General features: G+C 32.4%; 1 protein-coding gene across 1 annotated transcript; it reads left to right on the forward strand.

Moving 5' to 3' along the window:
• The first annotated feature begins 694 nt into the window (after positions 1 to 694).
• LOC134717514 (uncharacterized) lies at positions 695 to 4,997 on the forward strand. Its single transcript, XM_063580011.1, has 2 exons — positions 695 to 1,047; positions 4,660 to 4,997. Exons 1-2 carry the CDS (start codon positions 713 to 715, stop codon positions 4,661 to 4,663), a joined length of 339 nt encoding a protein of 112 aa, XP_063436081.1. The 5' UTR covers positions 695 to 712; the 3' UTR covers positions 4,664 to 4,997.
• Positions 4,998 to 16,220: the final 11,223 nt, after the last annotated feature.

The following is a 16,220-nucleotide window of genomic DNA, read 5'->3' on the forward strand; positions in this document are numbered from 1 at the left end:
ACTACGCCATGGCAATGATGGCTAAATAAGAAAAAAGTTTTCACTTTATTTAACTTTGCATTATTTATATTTGTTGGTACAATTGTCTAAAAAGATCAAAACCTGTTATCACAATCCAATACAAATACTATAGTATATATATAAATTTCAATTATTAATGGACATTGGGGTATCCAAGGGTTGGAACCAATCCCCCCCCTTTTTTTAAATGGCTGTATCCGCCCCTGATGGGTATACAACAAACTATATGTTCATTCAATATTTCACATTATATGACATACAATATATACATATATGTTTTATGTATGAGATTCTCACTTATATATCAGTATACTAGTAGTACTACCAGCTGGTCAACCTAAAAATAATGTAATGAATGAACATTTGTAGACCTGCTAGCTTAGATGCATTTAGATTCAAGTTCAAAATATTTAATACAGAATCAGATGTTATATACAAATTTAGACTATTGATTCATGTTGACAAATTTTTCTACTGTTATAGAGAATTTCTATACTTCATAGAAGTACTAAGTATATATACATGTATACAGTCTCTATTTTAGATTTATTGTGTTTTATTCTTTCTGGCTGACTGATCCAATCCTACATGATTTTCTATTCATATTTTAAATAAATATTTAGTCTATTTCTAACAAATAAAATTTCTACCAAACTTTGTAATTTCAAATTGAATTACAGGACATGCTTCAATGATAGGAAAGCAAACAGGGAAAGTGACCTGTTATGATATCAGAAGTAAAAGTTGTAAATTTTGTGAGCATCATGAGGGAAAGAAAGACACAGTTCCAAGTCATGACTGCTGTAGAAATTGGTATGGGTCTAGCAAGTCTATGGAACCAGATATGGCTGTTTCCATGGCACATAAGATGAATGATAATGAATGCCCGATTGATGTAATTCATGCTGACAATGATTCTACTACCATGTTAAAACTGAAACTGGACTTTGAAAACTTGAAGAAAAAGGACGACCAAAATCACACTACAAAGGGAATAACAAAATCACTGATTGAATTGTCTAAAAGGTAATGAAAGTTATGTTTTCAGTCATATTGTTTTTTTGGGCTCTTGTCTTAGCTATGAGGATCTAAAAGGGGATCCTTCAATTCTGTATTCTTTTTTTTATGCAATTTTCTCTATTATCTGATCTTTATTTTTCAGCACCTCATTATTCCCTAATCTTTATTATTTTGTCCATTCCCCTCTATTCTTTTATTTTTTGGCCCATAATTTTCTATTATATGACCCTCATTAACACCCTCACCTATGTTGAGCAAATCATATTATAACATTTATTGTTGAGCACTTCATGTATAAATGTTAATGTTCACTGGATTGGCATTTCAGTGGGCCAGTGGTGGATCCAGAAATTTTCATAGGTAGGGGACCACTGACTGCCTTAGAGGGGACACTTTGGTCATGCAACATTGATTTCCTATATAATTACCAAATTCTTCCTCTCAGAAAAAAGGGGTTCTATTTAGGTTCAATCAATCAATATTAGATAAAAAAGAGATTTTTCATCCCTGTGCAGTTTTAGTCAAACTAACTTAAATTTAATTATTCATTTAACACCCTGATTTTAAGTTACAACTGATGTAATGATAAATTATATGATTTTGTAGGCACAAGTTGCTGAAGCCAGGAGAAGTAATTCCCTATTTGAACCGATGTTTCATGTATGCTATAACACAGAACAGCAGTAGTGAACTTGAAATTGATGAGGGTCTTTCCAGAATTGTTCCCCATGTCTTTGGAGATCATGAATTGTGTGGTGCAGTAGACTGGTGTACATTTAAAGAGGATCCTATATCTTTCAAGTATGCATGACTCATGATGATTTTTTATGTTTTTTTTTTATATTGTAACATTGCTGTCTCATTCACAATAACCACATCACTTTTTTACCTGAAAACATTAATATTTTCAGGCGTGGATCCAGCCATTTTAAAAATGAGAGGGTTCCCAACCCAGAGTAAAGGGGGCTTCCAAGTATATGCCCCCATTCAAATGCTTTGATCTGCCAAAAAAGGGGGTCCAACCCCCGGAACACCCCCCTTGTACTTGAGGTTTTCTGCTAGCAGTTAGGTCATTTAATTTTTGCAAATTTTTAACTGTAATGAAAATTTAAAAAAAAAAAAATAGTTCATATAAAAATAACTTTAAAAAAAATAATTATAGTTCAACTGTACAAACAAATGCTAACATTATTAAATATGTAAACATTTATTGTATATAAGATATAAGAAGATGTGGTATGAGTGTCAATGAGACAACTCTCCATCCAATAACAAATTGGAGAAAAAAACATAATCTGTAAAAGTATGGTCTTTGACACAGGGCCTATACACATTTTTACCTAGTCATAAATGTAAAAAAATAATAATCATATTCAGCTAAATGACATATGTCATCTTAATCTGTTATTACAAACTATAAGCAGATAGGGCATATATCCTTATGCAATACAAACTTTACATACATTCATGTCAATACCAACCATATTGAACACTTTAGTAATACTTGTGTAATAGTTTAGCTTGATTAAATTACCTTAAGATTTAAAGAAATTTTGTTTATTTAGATATTTAGGATTTAGATTCCTAATGGAAAGCCTCTGATTAGTGAAGATTTGAGGAGAGATTTAGAGAATCTTATAGAGAAATATAAGAGCAAAGCATCTTCACTCAGAAATTTAGGATCCACACAGGCTAATGAGAGCTTCAACCATTCTGTAGCAACGAAAGCTCCAAAATCCAAGTGAGTAAAGTTTCTATAATATTGTTAAGTTAAAAATAGAAATAACACATGTTTTTATTATGGTCAGAACTATTATTATATGTGTTAGCAAAGTGAGATTTAAAAATAAGTCGCCGTTACAAAAATGCACATGGTCAAAGTTAACCATTTCTTGTAAAAAAAAATTAAAACTTTTACAATTAATGTCTTCTCCTGAAATAACTGAGACAAATTTTACGAAAACTTGGCCACAAATAATCATTAGAGTATTTAGATTTTTAAAATATATCCATTGACCCTGCCTGCAAACCAAAATGGCAGACATGGCTAAAAATAAAACATTAGGAAAAAATGCTATTTTTTACTTTTAATTTCTAAAACTATAGCAAAAGTATAACGGCTGTATTATTGGATGCATCAATTGTAAATGAAAAATATCATGTGAGTGACACATGTTTTTATATTTCAGACACTATGGTGGTTCACAATCCCTGGCAAGTAGAGTGTCATCAGCTGTGCTTCAAAAGAATGAAGGTTACAATTACTTAGAACAGGTAAATGTGAATTTTTGTAGGTTTTCATAATTCTTGATAAATCTAAGAAAAGCCATTGCTACCTTTTGTAGCCGACTACAGTTTTGGTATCCTCATTGTTGACAACTGTAAAAATGCCTATAATGACTTGAATCCACTTTGTTTAAAATTTAGCAATATAGTGTCTTATTGACAATTATACCACATTTTGTTTTTACAATTTTTTTTTTATACATAATCATTTACAATTTATTTAAGGAATGACTGTAATATTTTTTCTGTCTATGAAGAAATATAACATAAAAAATTTGATGCACACTGAATAACGCGCATAGCAGGTTATTTAACAGTGTGCACCAAATTTTGTATGTTATTTTGAATAGACAGAAAAAATATTAGTCATTTCTTATAATTTAATTCTAAATTCCATTTTAAACCATAGAAAACCATGAAAAAACATTGATGATGTCATGGTCACATGACTAAATTATGTCTATGGGCTCATAAAAAAAAAAAATGTCAACTGATCAGAAGACATGTTACATTCAAAATTAAATTATTTTCATAAAGTTTTACATCAGCATTACTACAATTGAAGTGGTTACTTCCTTTATTTTTAGGGGTATGAGTGTGTCCCAAAATAGGGTCCCTTTTTCATGCCCTCCTGGTGAAAACAGGATCTTTTTTAAACAAAGTATTTGTCTAGAACATGACCACCTATTTAACTTTTTATGGAGCAAAAGGAGTTGATTAGATTTTTTTTTTTTGCTTTATTCTTAATCCTTGTTGAATTGTATGATTGTAGTAAAAAAACGTGTCTAGAACAGGGTATACATTTTTTGAGCGGGTCTAGAACAGGGTATACATTTTTTGAGCCTGTCTAGAACAGGGTATACATTTTTTGAGCCTGTCTAGAACAGGGTATACATTTTTTGAGCGGGTCTAGAACAGGGTATACATTTTTTGAGCAGGTCTAGAACAGGGTATACATTTTTTTAAGCCTGTCTAGAACAGGGTATACCTTTTTTGAGCTGGTCTAGAACAGGGTATACATTTTTTGAGCGGGTCTAGAACAGGGTATGTTTTTCAATGTTTACTAGTTAGAACAGGGTTTCATTTTGCCTAGTTATACTTAAAGGTTAGTCAGTAGCCCCCAGGGATACCATGCAGCAAACTTTTTGCTTTTGTATAAGCATATGATTCTTACTAACTGCGACTTTTTGAGGTTAACCTTTAAAATATTTACTACATAATATTTTTTGCTTTGTTTGCATCAGTTTTAATTTAATCATTACATCTGCCTCACATACAAATGTGTCAGTTATAAAAATTTTAATCTGTAATTCTTACATCATAATATTTCAGATGAATGAAGCTGCACTTCTTTCACCTGGAGAATATACAAAAAGTATTGCAAAGAAACTTGATTCAGAAAAACTCAAGAGAAAGATTAAGAGGCAAAGTCGTGAGTTCAAGAAAAAAAGGACTGAACTAAAGAAAAAAAGGAATAAGAAAGAAAGGCGACTGAATATTCATGAACCGGTTTCATATCAATCTGAAGTTGCAACAATAGGTTTATCAGATACTGAGGCTATTACTATACCATCGCCATTGAAATTGGACGGCACAGAATCCTTCACATTTTTTGATCTTGAAACCACAGGTTTAAGTAGAGTAAGTGATATTACTCAGATAGCAGCTGTACATGATAAAAAATTATATCAATCTTATGTTTTACCTAGAAGCGAAATTTCATTTGAAGCCTCAAAAGTAACCGGAATAACCTGCTGTCTGGCTAAAAATAAAATGTATGTGCACGGAAAAGAAGTGGATACTAAATCCCAATATGAATCATTATTAGATTTTATTGAATTTTTAAAAACAATTCCAAATCCAATCCTTGTTGGACATAACATATGTAATTTTGACATGGCAATTTTGTCAAACAAATTGAAGGAATTCAATTTATTTTCTTCATTTTGTAATGTTACTTCAGGATTTCTTGACACACTTAAATTAGCAAAAAGGATTTTACCCCGAAATGAAGTAGACAATTACAAACAATCAACTCTTATTTTAAAGTATGTTGGTATGGAATACAGTGCACACAATGCCACAGAAGACGTACAGTCCCTTCAACATTTATTTCACCAAAAAATGAAGAATAACTGTAAACATATCGATCTACATAGCATTTACTATTGCAGTTGCAAATCTACTTATGACAGTTTAGTGCAAAACAAAACTGTGAGCAGAGATACTTGTATGAGACTTGCAAAGAATGGAATATCTTTATCCCACTTACAGATAGCTAACAGTAGAGATGCAAACGGAATTAAATTATTGTTTCAAGAGTTCAACATTCCTACCAAAACTGCCTCTATATTTGTTTCTGCTTTTGCAACTGAACAGTAAATTTCGATAGTCATGACGAAAGAAGTTTTTGTTACAGGAATGCTGTAATCAGATTAATATGCACAGAATGTTTGAACTTGTCATAATGTACACCATCAGGTTTATAATGTATCAATTTATATTGTGTTTTGTCTTGAAAAGATATATTGGTTATTCTTTTCTATGAGCTAAATATCTTACTTGATTAATCTTTTTTATAAACTACATTTGTAGTAACTGCACTTAAATTCGTAGCATACATATTTCAAAACAAAAAGATCTATCTGAGAAATATTCACAATAAATTTTCTATACAGCTAATTTGGAAACCTCAGAACTAGAATTCATTGTGATAGGACACCATTAATACAGTAAGATTTGTATGCCCCACCTACAATAGTAGAGGGGCATTATGTTTTCTGGTCTGTAAGTCTGTTCGTCCCTCCGTTCATTCGTTTGTTAGTCTGTCTGTCCCGCTTCAGGTTAAAGATTTTGGTGAAGGTAGTTTTTGTATGAAGTTGAAGTCCAATCCACTTGAAATTTAGTATACATGTGCCATATGATATGATCTTTCTAATTGTAATGTCTTATTAGAGTTTTGACCCCAATTTTACGGTTCACTGAACATGGAAAATGATAGTGCAAATTTCAGGTTTAAGTTTTTTGGTCAAGGTAGTTTTTGATGAAGTTGAAGTCCAATCAACTTGAAACGTAGTATACATGTTCCCTATGATAAGATCATTTTAATTTTAATGCCAAATTAGAGACTTTATTCCAATTTCATGGTCCACTAAACATAGAAAATGATAGTGCGAGTGGGGCATCCGTGTACTGTGGACACATTCTTGTTTCATCTTTTTTGGAAAGTCTATGCATGTATGTTCATGTATATATATCTTTACTGCAAAGTGATAACTTTTTAAAAACTACTTCTAAAGGTGTGTGGCAAAATATTTATAAAGTCCTTTTAACAAACCAATTCTAGGCAAGCAAGCATAAACTTTCACATTGGAATCATTTCAAGAAGTTTGAGTGTTTCATGTTTTGTAATAAATATGAAATTACTATATTGTATGCCAATGTGATTTGATGATAGATATGAACTCAATTTACTGTCAGTTAGTTTTGTAATAATGTTCTTTCAATCATATTTTTTTTATGATAAATAATAAAATTATACCTTCTCAAATGGCATACATACTAACTTAGGAATTCTATTTTTTTAAATTTCATTTTGGCTTTATCAAATACATGCATTTAATTTTAGCAGAACATGATTTGCAGAACAGGATGCAACCCTCTGGCGCACCTTGAAAAGTCGTAAGGTTATAAGTCCCTGGCGTAGATGGAATAAGCTCGTAAACTTGACCTGCTGCAAATCATAGTGTGGGGAGAATTGGAAATTTTATTTTAAAAACTGGTGTTTGATGAGTATGTATGTTGTTTGGGTGTTTGGTGAATTATATCATTAGTATATTCAGTTATGTTTTCTTGACTATTTCTCTTAAAACACAAACACTGTTTAAAGGATTAAATATACAGTGTGCTTCATATTTTTTCATGTTTCAGTTACTCAAAGAATTCCATGAAAACAAAAATTTGATTGATCAATGTTGATATCTTACATTTGTACTGCAGTTTAAAAAAAATCCCAAAAACTAAATATATCGGATGGCAACTACTAGACAGCATTTGTTTACCCTTTGTATGCTGTTGTTGCACCCTGCTGGAACTAAAGAGTATATTGTTATTATAGCAAACTGTTATATTTGAAACATATATACTAATTCTACTGAGATAATGAGAACTTTCAACATGTTCAAACTGCATATAAAAAAATAGTGAAATATTTTTATTTTTCTCTTGGTAAGTGACACATTTAGATCAGATCTCGTGCAGACAGGCTTGGGATCACTTTCTATATACAATGGGTAAAGAAAGATGTGGTGTGAGGGCCAATGAGACAACTCACCATCGAAATAACAATTTAAAAAAGTAAACCATATAGTAATGTATGGCCTTCATCACGGAGCCTTGGTTCACACTGAACATCAAGCTATAAAGGACCCCAAAATTACTAGTTAAAAACCAATCAATCGGGAAAGTGATAGGACGTACCCCTGGAATAGGTCACCTTTTCAAGTCTGAAAATATGTGAATAAGTTGAGAAAACTATCAGAAATATATGGTAAGGTAAATAAGTTTTCATAACTTTGTCTTTATTGGTGTTCATGTTGTTATCAACCAATTTTTGACATTTTTGGTTTTCCTCTTCTACATGTTCTACATTCATGACATTACACATCACAGGATACTCAAACAATATGGGAAAAGGTAACATTTTACCTAGGCAATACATGAAAAGGTTTACATTTTTGTTAACCTAAATTTTATGAAAAGGATGGGGTAAAAGAAACACAGCGACACCTATCAATTGAGTATTAAAGCCTCCCTACCCCCCTTTTTTGCCCCATCTTGAGCAGACAGGTAGCAGATTTGAATAATGCAGAAAGGGACATGCAGACTTGAAAAATATGATATAATGGATTACAAATTCAGCAGTCTTACCAAAATCTTATGATCATCATATGGATGCAACTCTGAAAAGTCGGATCAAAATCTGAAGTCTTCAGATTCAAAACTGTTCAAGTCCTAGCAATTATCGGCCTATTGCAGGTTGTGTTCTTGTGGGTAATATCTCAACTACTATCAAAATACTAGCTAAAGCTAACAATTTACTCACATTAGCACACAGAAAGTATTTTGAAAGTGAAGGATTGGGTCCTTGTTGGTGTACACAAGTAAAAAAAATATGACGGAGCGGTTGTTTTCCAGGGGAATGAAACCAATGTCATTGTGATGAAACGAAATTTTACACTATTTATGTTTGGGCCTATGTAACTAGTTAATACATAAGCGGAAGAAGGATGTGTCACAAACAAACTCACTTATGGAGTAACTTATACGGTAAATGCACAGATTTTATCAAACTTCCACTCAAGACGCTTCTTTCTTGGCACCCTCCCCCTTTTTTTCTACGTCCGGGGTCCGCATCTTGAAAATAAATACTATTTGAAATGAACAACGGAATTATCATATATATATATTCATTGTGTTAAGCAACATCTTGAACTGTTATACCATAAATTATGGCTATGAGGGTTTATAGATGTCAATTTTGGTTATTTTCTTCAAAAAACCCTATTTTAGGGGGTCCATTTGGTCACTTCGATCAAATTTTTCGTAAAATTTCAAACGGTGAAAATTTATAAAAAGTTGTCATATGAAAAATATATGACTGATAAGTGTTCCAGTAGTTTTATATGCAAATTAAACGACAAAATATTTTTCCACATGTATTTATATATAAAAAGTGTCAAATGAGACTTACCCCAGTTTTGCATGTATCTGTTAGTTCCTACCTTACATTTTATTAAAAAATATCACATATGCCAATTATAGGTTATATTTACTTTAGAATATGATACCAAAATACAATCAAATAGTAACAGTCATAATTTAGGCCGTGCATTTTCTCGAATATATGAATATATCTACCTATTGGTATTTTGGACTGGCTTAAATGATGGCCGAAATTGACCATATTCAATCAATTCTAAAAATAGAACTAAACGGTCAATTTTGTTTAAACTTGTCCAGAACATGTATTGAGGCATACCTATTGATTGGTATAAATTTAAAAAATATTAAACGACGGGAAAATTTTGGGGTTACTGAGGCCTACCCCCTTAAAATTAACTTTCGTTTCCTTTTCACTGGAAATTTTTAATTTACACATACGTAATGGTGTTTGAGTCATTATAAATGTTGTGAATATAAAAGATTCAACCAAATATAAAACAATTTGTGAAACACCACAGGATCAAACTAATGTGTTGTTTGCATTAAACTGTTTGTATGCCCCATTTATAAGCAGTATGTGTTCTGCTCTGTGCGTCTGTTCGTCCGTCCGCACAGCAAGATGGACGCTCCACCCTACTGCCGATTAGAGGAAGACCAATGGTGACCATACTTCTATACCCCGTTACCCTCTGGGGTTTATTTGACATTTTGATACTATATAAGTCTTCAAGTATGTATACATTTATACATGGTTATAACGGGATAGCATTACAAATAATTGTAAAACTTAGTAGGAAAGATCTTGTTTATTAAGATAGCAATGAAAGATAAAAAAAAAAATGGACGGTGTTCCAATGGAAGGGTATTCACCATTTTTATAAAAAAAAAAGAAGACCAAAGCCTATTGCAAGGAATTGATAAGAAACATCAATGGCCATGATGACGCATTAATTCACTTACAAGTAAATAACTCGACCTCATTGGATCCGTATTCTCGTGAACTTCTCTCGCTATCTATTCAAATCTGTATTGATATTAATATAGCTTATATGACAGCCGGCAGTGGTCTGAGGTCAACTATATAGTTCATTGTAGTCTATAGAACGGTATAAGGAAACCATTTGTAAATATAGATCAACATGCAGACTTCTCATACGTTTAGGTATTTCACATCCAATGTTTTATGGAAATATTCTTTATAAAGCACAAAAATGTCAGTATTCACCACAGAAATTAACAAAACCTTTAAATAGGCTTATTAAGAAGGAATATAGTTACGATACTGTTGTCAGGTCATTACAGATTGCATATTTTGGCGTTAATATTGATTCACTTGTAGGGTCTTTGCATCGGAACTAAACATATTTTAAAAAAAATCAGTTGTTGGCATGACACAGGTGTTGTTCTTCTCATACATGTTATGATGGTATGATACTAAACCCCTAACGGGAAGGATTGTGCCTGATATTCATATGATGAAATCATTATCTTTCAATCTGTTTAATTGAAGTTTGAAGCTGGCATGTCAGTTAACTGCTAGTAATCTGTTGATATTCATGTATAATTGTCATTTTGTTTATTTTCTTTGGTTACATCTTCTGACATCAGACTCGGACTTCTCTTGAATTGAATATCAAATGTACGAATTGTTATGCGTTTACTTTTCTACATTGGCTAGAGGTAAAGGGGGAGGGCGGAGTTCTCAAAAACATGTTTAACCACGCCGCATTTGTGCGCCTGATTCAAGTCAGGAGCCTCTGGTCTTTGTTAGTCTTGTAATATTTTAATTTTAGTTTATTGTGTAGAATTTTGAAATTAGTATGGCGTTCAATATCACTGAACTAGTATATATTTGTTTAGGGGCCAGCGGAAGGACGCCTCCGGGTGCGGGAATTTCACGTTACATTGAAGACCTGTTGGTGACCTTCTGCTGTTGCTTTTTCTATGGTCGGGCTGTTGTCTCTTTGATATATTCCCCATTTCCATTCTCTATTTTTGGTCTCTTTAAATTTGTTGCATTTCCCTCAGTTATAGTTTGTAACCCAGATTTGGTGTTTTCAACATTGTGTTATAATCATAATCGGTTTTGATTTGAACGTCCGTTTTACTCACAAGATAACCATTGAAATTAAAGTTTCCTTATAGTATTGATGGTTTAAATCTCGTGAAACATGAATGAAAAATTATTAAATGAATAAATCAAGGCAACAGTAGTATACCGCTGTTCAAAACTCATAAACCCATGGACAAAAAACAAAATCGGGGAAACTAAAACTGAGGGAAACGCATTAAATATGATAGGAGAACAACGACACAACATTAAAATTTAACACACAAAAACAGGCTAAGCATTAGACAAGATCCTTTGAGAATAACAAATAACATCAAAACCAAATACATGAATTTGGGATAGATAAGTACCGTGACACGTCTTATATCATTTGCCAAAGTAAGATGGTAATACACTCTCAAGGACTGGGTTTACTGTGTATTGCACATCGACGGAGATCGTTCACTTTTACTTCAATAAAAATGTATTGGTTTTAATATTATCTACTCGGCAAAAAATGACCTTGCATTTAATTTATTCCGTGTTTATGTAATGTTTAGTGAGAAGTTCACTTTTATTTCTTCATTCCAATTTTGATTGTTAAGTGATTGTATTGGTGATGTGATGGATTATCTTTTAGTTTTTTAAGTATTACTTCAAGGACTTATACTTTTCACTCTTAAACTAACCGGTTTTAAAATGGTGAACCTATTTTGTATATACTTAAATTCAAAAGATATTTCAAAATGTGTAGTTAATAAACTAATCATAAATACCATGATTGAAATTGTATATGTACGCGAGACGCGCATTTCGTGTACAAAAGTAAGTTACGTATAATCGAAAAATGTTAAAAAGACCGAATAAAATACGAGGTTGAAGAGCACTGAGGATTGAGGACAAAAAAATCCGAAACATTTTATAATTTACAATTACTCCAAACCGTGCACAATGAACATACTGATTTCCTATATAACTTAAAGTAAACAAAATATCAACGTCGTAATGCAGATAGACCGATGATACCATTGATACATAAGGATTTGTAAGTATGTATAAACTAAAGTGGTTCCTTACGCCCTAACTTGTTAGTCTATTACGTGTTGAAACCGAAATATGTACTTTCTTAAAATTTACTTTCGTTTCCTTTCCACTGGAAACATTTCTTTACATACTTTACAAAAACAGAACACAGTCTGAATTTCAAATTTTTACAATTCAGAGTTTATATTGAATCATTCAACAGTTTTGCATGTGTTATCTGGAGACGCGTCGCAACATACTGAAAATGTAATGATAAAAAAGGAAAAACAGACAAAAATATTAACAAATATTAACAAAAAGAACTAAAAAAAACAATATCTGTTTATACAAAGTGACTTTCACGAAAAAATATATAACTTAATTATATATTATCTGTATTGTTTTTATTCTGCAGTGACCTGTTGTTCATACTCTGGTGCATAGACAACACAATCATAAATGTCACCATTTCAGAAGTTCTACTCAATACACATATGTTACAGTTAACCTAGTAACAAATGTCACCATTTCAGAAGTTCTACTCAATACACATATGTTACAATTAACCTAGTAACAAATGTCACCATTTCAGAAGTTCTACTCAATACACATATGTTACAATTAACCTAGTAACAAATGTCACCATTTCAGAAGTTCTTCTCAATACACATATGTTACAATTAACCTAGTAACAAATGTCACCATTTCAGAAGTTCTACTCAATACACATATGTTACAATTAACCTAGTAACAAATGTCACCATTTCAGAAGTTCTACTCAATACACATATGTTACAATTAACCTAGTAACAAATGTCACCATTTCAGAAGTTCTACTCAATACACATATGTTACAATTAACCTAGTAACAAAAGTCTCTTTACAGCAGATTTGTGAGATTCGGAAGGGAATAGTTTAACTGATTGTAAAAATGCGTGTCTGGCGGATTCCGTATCGCCTAATAACTGTAGAGCGACGCCTAAGAGATTATAAGCTCCTGCTGCGGATACGTTAGATCTCACAAAATAAAGTTCCCTTATAACCAGTTGTAAAGCATGGAGGGAATCGTGGCATTGTCTGCCATCATTGAGATGATAATAACAAAGGAAATTAAGGAAGTAAGCATACGCTGTAGATGGATATTTACGATCTTTATCCCATTGGTTTAATCGAAACTCATCTGGTAATAACGTAGAATTCTTACAAAATAGTATATCATCAACAATCAATGTTTTTATTAAATACATAATACTCTTTTTCTGAAATGCTTGCAATTTTAGCAACTGGTAATGGTTATCTGATAAAGTCATCCTGTAGCAAAGTTTTTCGGGAGTACATTTAGATAAAGAATAACTGACGATGTTTAATGCTTTACTGTACTGTTTTGTCTTATAGAAAAGAGAAGCAATCATCAGCCATCCAGATGCAGCGTCATGATAAATATTACCTATGAGAGAACTCACACAAGATTTGTACTGTTTGTATTGGTATTTATTATTACTTAATGTACTAATGAGTTGTACACTCTGGGCTTGAATATGACAATACTTTGACATACAGAACCTGTATACGTCTTTAAGACAAGACTTAGAAGACTGCTGACACACATACATTTGTTTAATCCTAATACTGACTAAACTTGATGTCATGAATCCGAGCGATATATTTGCCAAATACCATAAATAGGATGACAGTATTATTTGTATTTCTTTTGAATATGGTGTATGCAGTTCGATGGGGATATTCCATATTGATAAATTAAAGTTAGATATTTGATCAGAAAATAAAATGCATCGCCAATTATAACTATACAACATATGTAATTTTTCTAAAAGTACTTCACGAGCTAGGCCAACAATTTTGTTTTCGAACATATTGTTCTCGGGAATGAAGTAATGTAAGCAAACTGAATGTTCAACACAATAAATCAACCTCCTAAAACATCGCATATAACAATAAATAAGATATTTCGGTTTCCATACGGATTGTGGCAGTTCTTCAGACATCCAAAACAGAACTGTTTTCAAGAAGTAAGAACAGAGTAAATCTTCACATCCGGAAAAAGTAGCTATTACATCTTTCAATATAATTTTCAAGAGAGCATAGCACAATAGTTGAGTGTGAGTAAAGGTATTAATAAGAAATTTTTCACCAACTGAAAAAGATATTCGCCATTCTAGATCTTCTTTTGGTGATCCCTTAACTCCGATCGGTACGAAAAGTACCCCGTGTTTTATAATGGCTTGTTTGACATTATGTTTCGGCCATGAGCTATTCGATCTTGTGATCCACTGTTTTGCAGGAGATACCCATGTTTTACAATGTAAGCTAGAAGCCAAGTCTAGATGTCCTGTCGGGTTTGAAATACAGGGTCCATGGATCGTACTTGGAAACATGTTGCTAGCTAGTCGTTGTTTATATAATGTACTCGAAAAATAATGTTTACCATGTGGCTCTTCACAGTGTTTAAAAACTCCTTCCCAAAATCTGCTATAATCTTGTTTCAACTGAGCATACCCAGGTTTAACATCATCTATGTCCATTGAAAAATATGTTATATTTGGATGCAAGATGGGTTTTATATCTTCATAAACCTCCAAGGTTCTTGATACAGTCATTACATCTAAATCACTGCCTCGCATATCCAGTCCCTCCCCATAGCTTCCACCTGTTATATTTGTGTGCTCCTTGTTACTTAATATATTGTCCCTGACAGCGTTCATCAATCTGATTTGTTTAACATGTTCTTCTGATCCTACTATATGTTCACACAGATAACGATACAGTGCTATTGATATGTTTGGTGCTATAATAAGGGAAAAAATGAAATAACAGTGTGGAAATAAAAGATTACTGTAAACCAACTTATTTTCGCGAGCTATTTATTTTAGCGACTTTCGCGAGTAGAGAAATAACGCGAATATAAATCGTCGCGAATATGTGCAATTTGAATCTTTTCCTATTAATCGTCATCATGTAAATCAGAAAATCGCGAAATTAAGTAGCCGTGAAGTGGTCAAGAAAGGGTAAAACGCGAAATAAAGTATCCGCAAAAATACGTTGTTTTACAGTAGCTATTAAAGTAAATACATTGTACATGAAGCAAAGATTAAACCATATTCAAAATGTTAACATTTGATAATAATATATACGAATGACAATTTTCATCATTTTGTTTTCTATACAGTTTTCGAAGGACAACCAACGTGAATTGTGTATGTATACGATATGTTATATTTCAGCAAACAATATATACTAGATGGAGAGTTGTCTCATTGGCACTCACACCACATCTTCCTATATCTAGCGAAGAGTTGTCTCGTTGGTTATGATACCACATCTTCTTGTTTATATTTAAATATATAACTGGTTTTCGAAAAAAAGACGAGAAATAAAAGATCACAGTATTTTGCTGATTGACGATTGAAGACCCGCAATATTGTGGGTGTTTTCTAATAAACTCTTAAAGAAGCAAGACGGGGTATATTGATAACCTGTGAATAAACTCTGAACGGAGCAAGACCGAATATGTTGATAACCTGTGGGAGTAAATAAACTCCGAACGGAGCATGAGAGATTATGTTGTTAACAGATGGATTAAATAAACTCTGAATAGAGCAAGACGGAGTATGTGGATTGCATGTTGGATTAAATAAACTCTGAACGTAGCAAAACGGAGTATGTTGATTGCATGTTGGATTAAATAAACTCTGAACGTAGCAAAACGGAGTATGTTGATTGCATGTTGGATTAAATAAACTCTGAACGTAGCAAAACGAAGTATGTTGATTGCATGTGGGATTAAATAAACTCTGAACGTAGCAAAACGGAGTATGTTGATTGCATGTTGGATTAAATAAACTCTGAACGTAGCAAAACGAAGTATGTTGATTGCATGTGGGATTAAATAAACTCTGAACGTAGCAAAACGGAGTATGTTGATTGCATGTTGGATTAAATAAACTCTGAACGTAGCAAAACGGAGTATGTTGATTGCATGTTGGATTAAATAAACTCTGAACGTAGCAAAACGGAGTATGTTGATTGCATGTGGGATTAAATAAACTCTGAACGTAGCAAAACGAAGTATGTTGAT

The sequence above is a fragment of the Mytilus trossulus genome, chromosome 5, assembly GCF_036588685.1.
Source record: "Mytilus trossulus isolate FHL-02 chromosome 5, PNRI_Mtr1.1.1.hap1, whole genome shotgun sequence".
In the NCBI taxonomy this organism is placed as follows: domain Eukaryota; kingdom Metazoa; phylum Mollusca; class Bivalvia; order Mytilida; family Mytilidae; genus Mytilus; species Mytilus trossulus.

Coding starts and splice junctions, on each gene's coding strand:
- LOC134717514 (XM_063580011.1), top strand. CDS start 713: ATGATAGGAAAGCAAACAGGGAAAGTGACCTGTTATGATATCAGAAGT.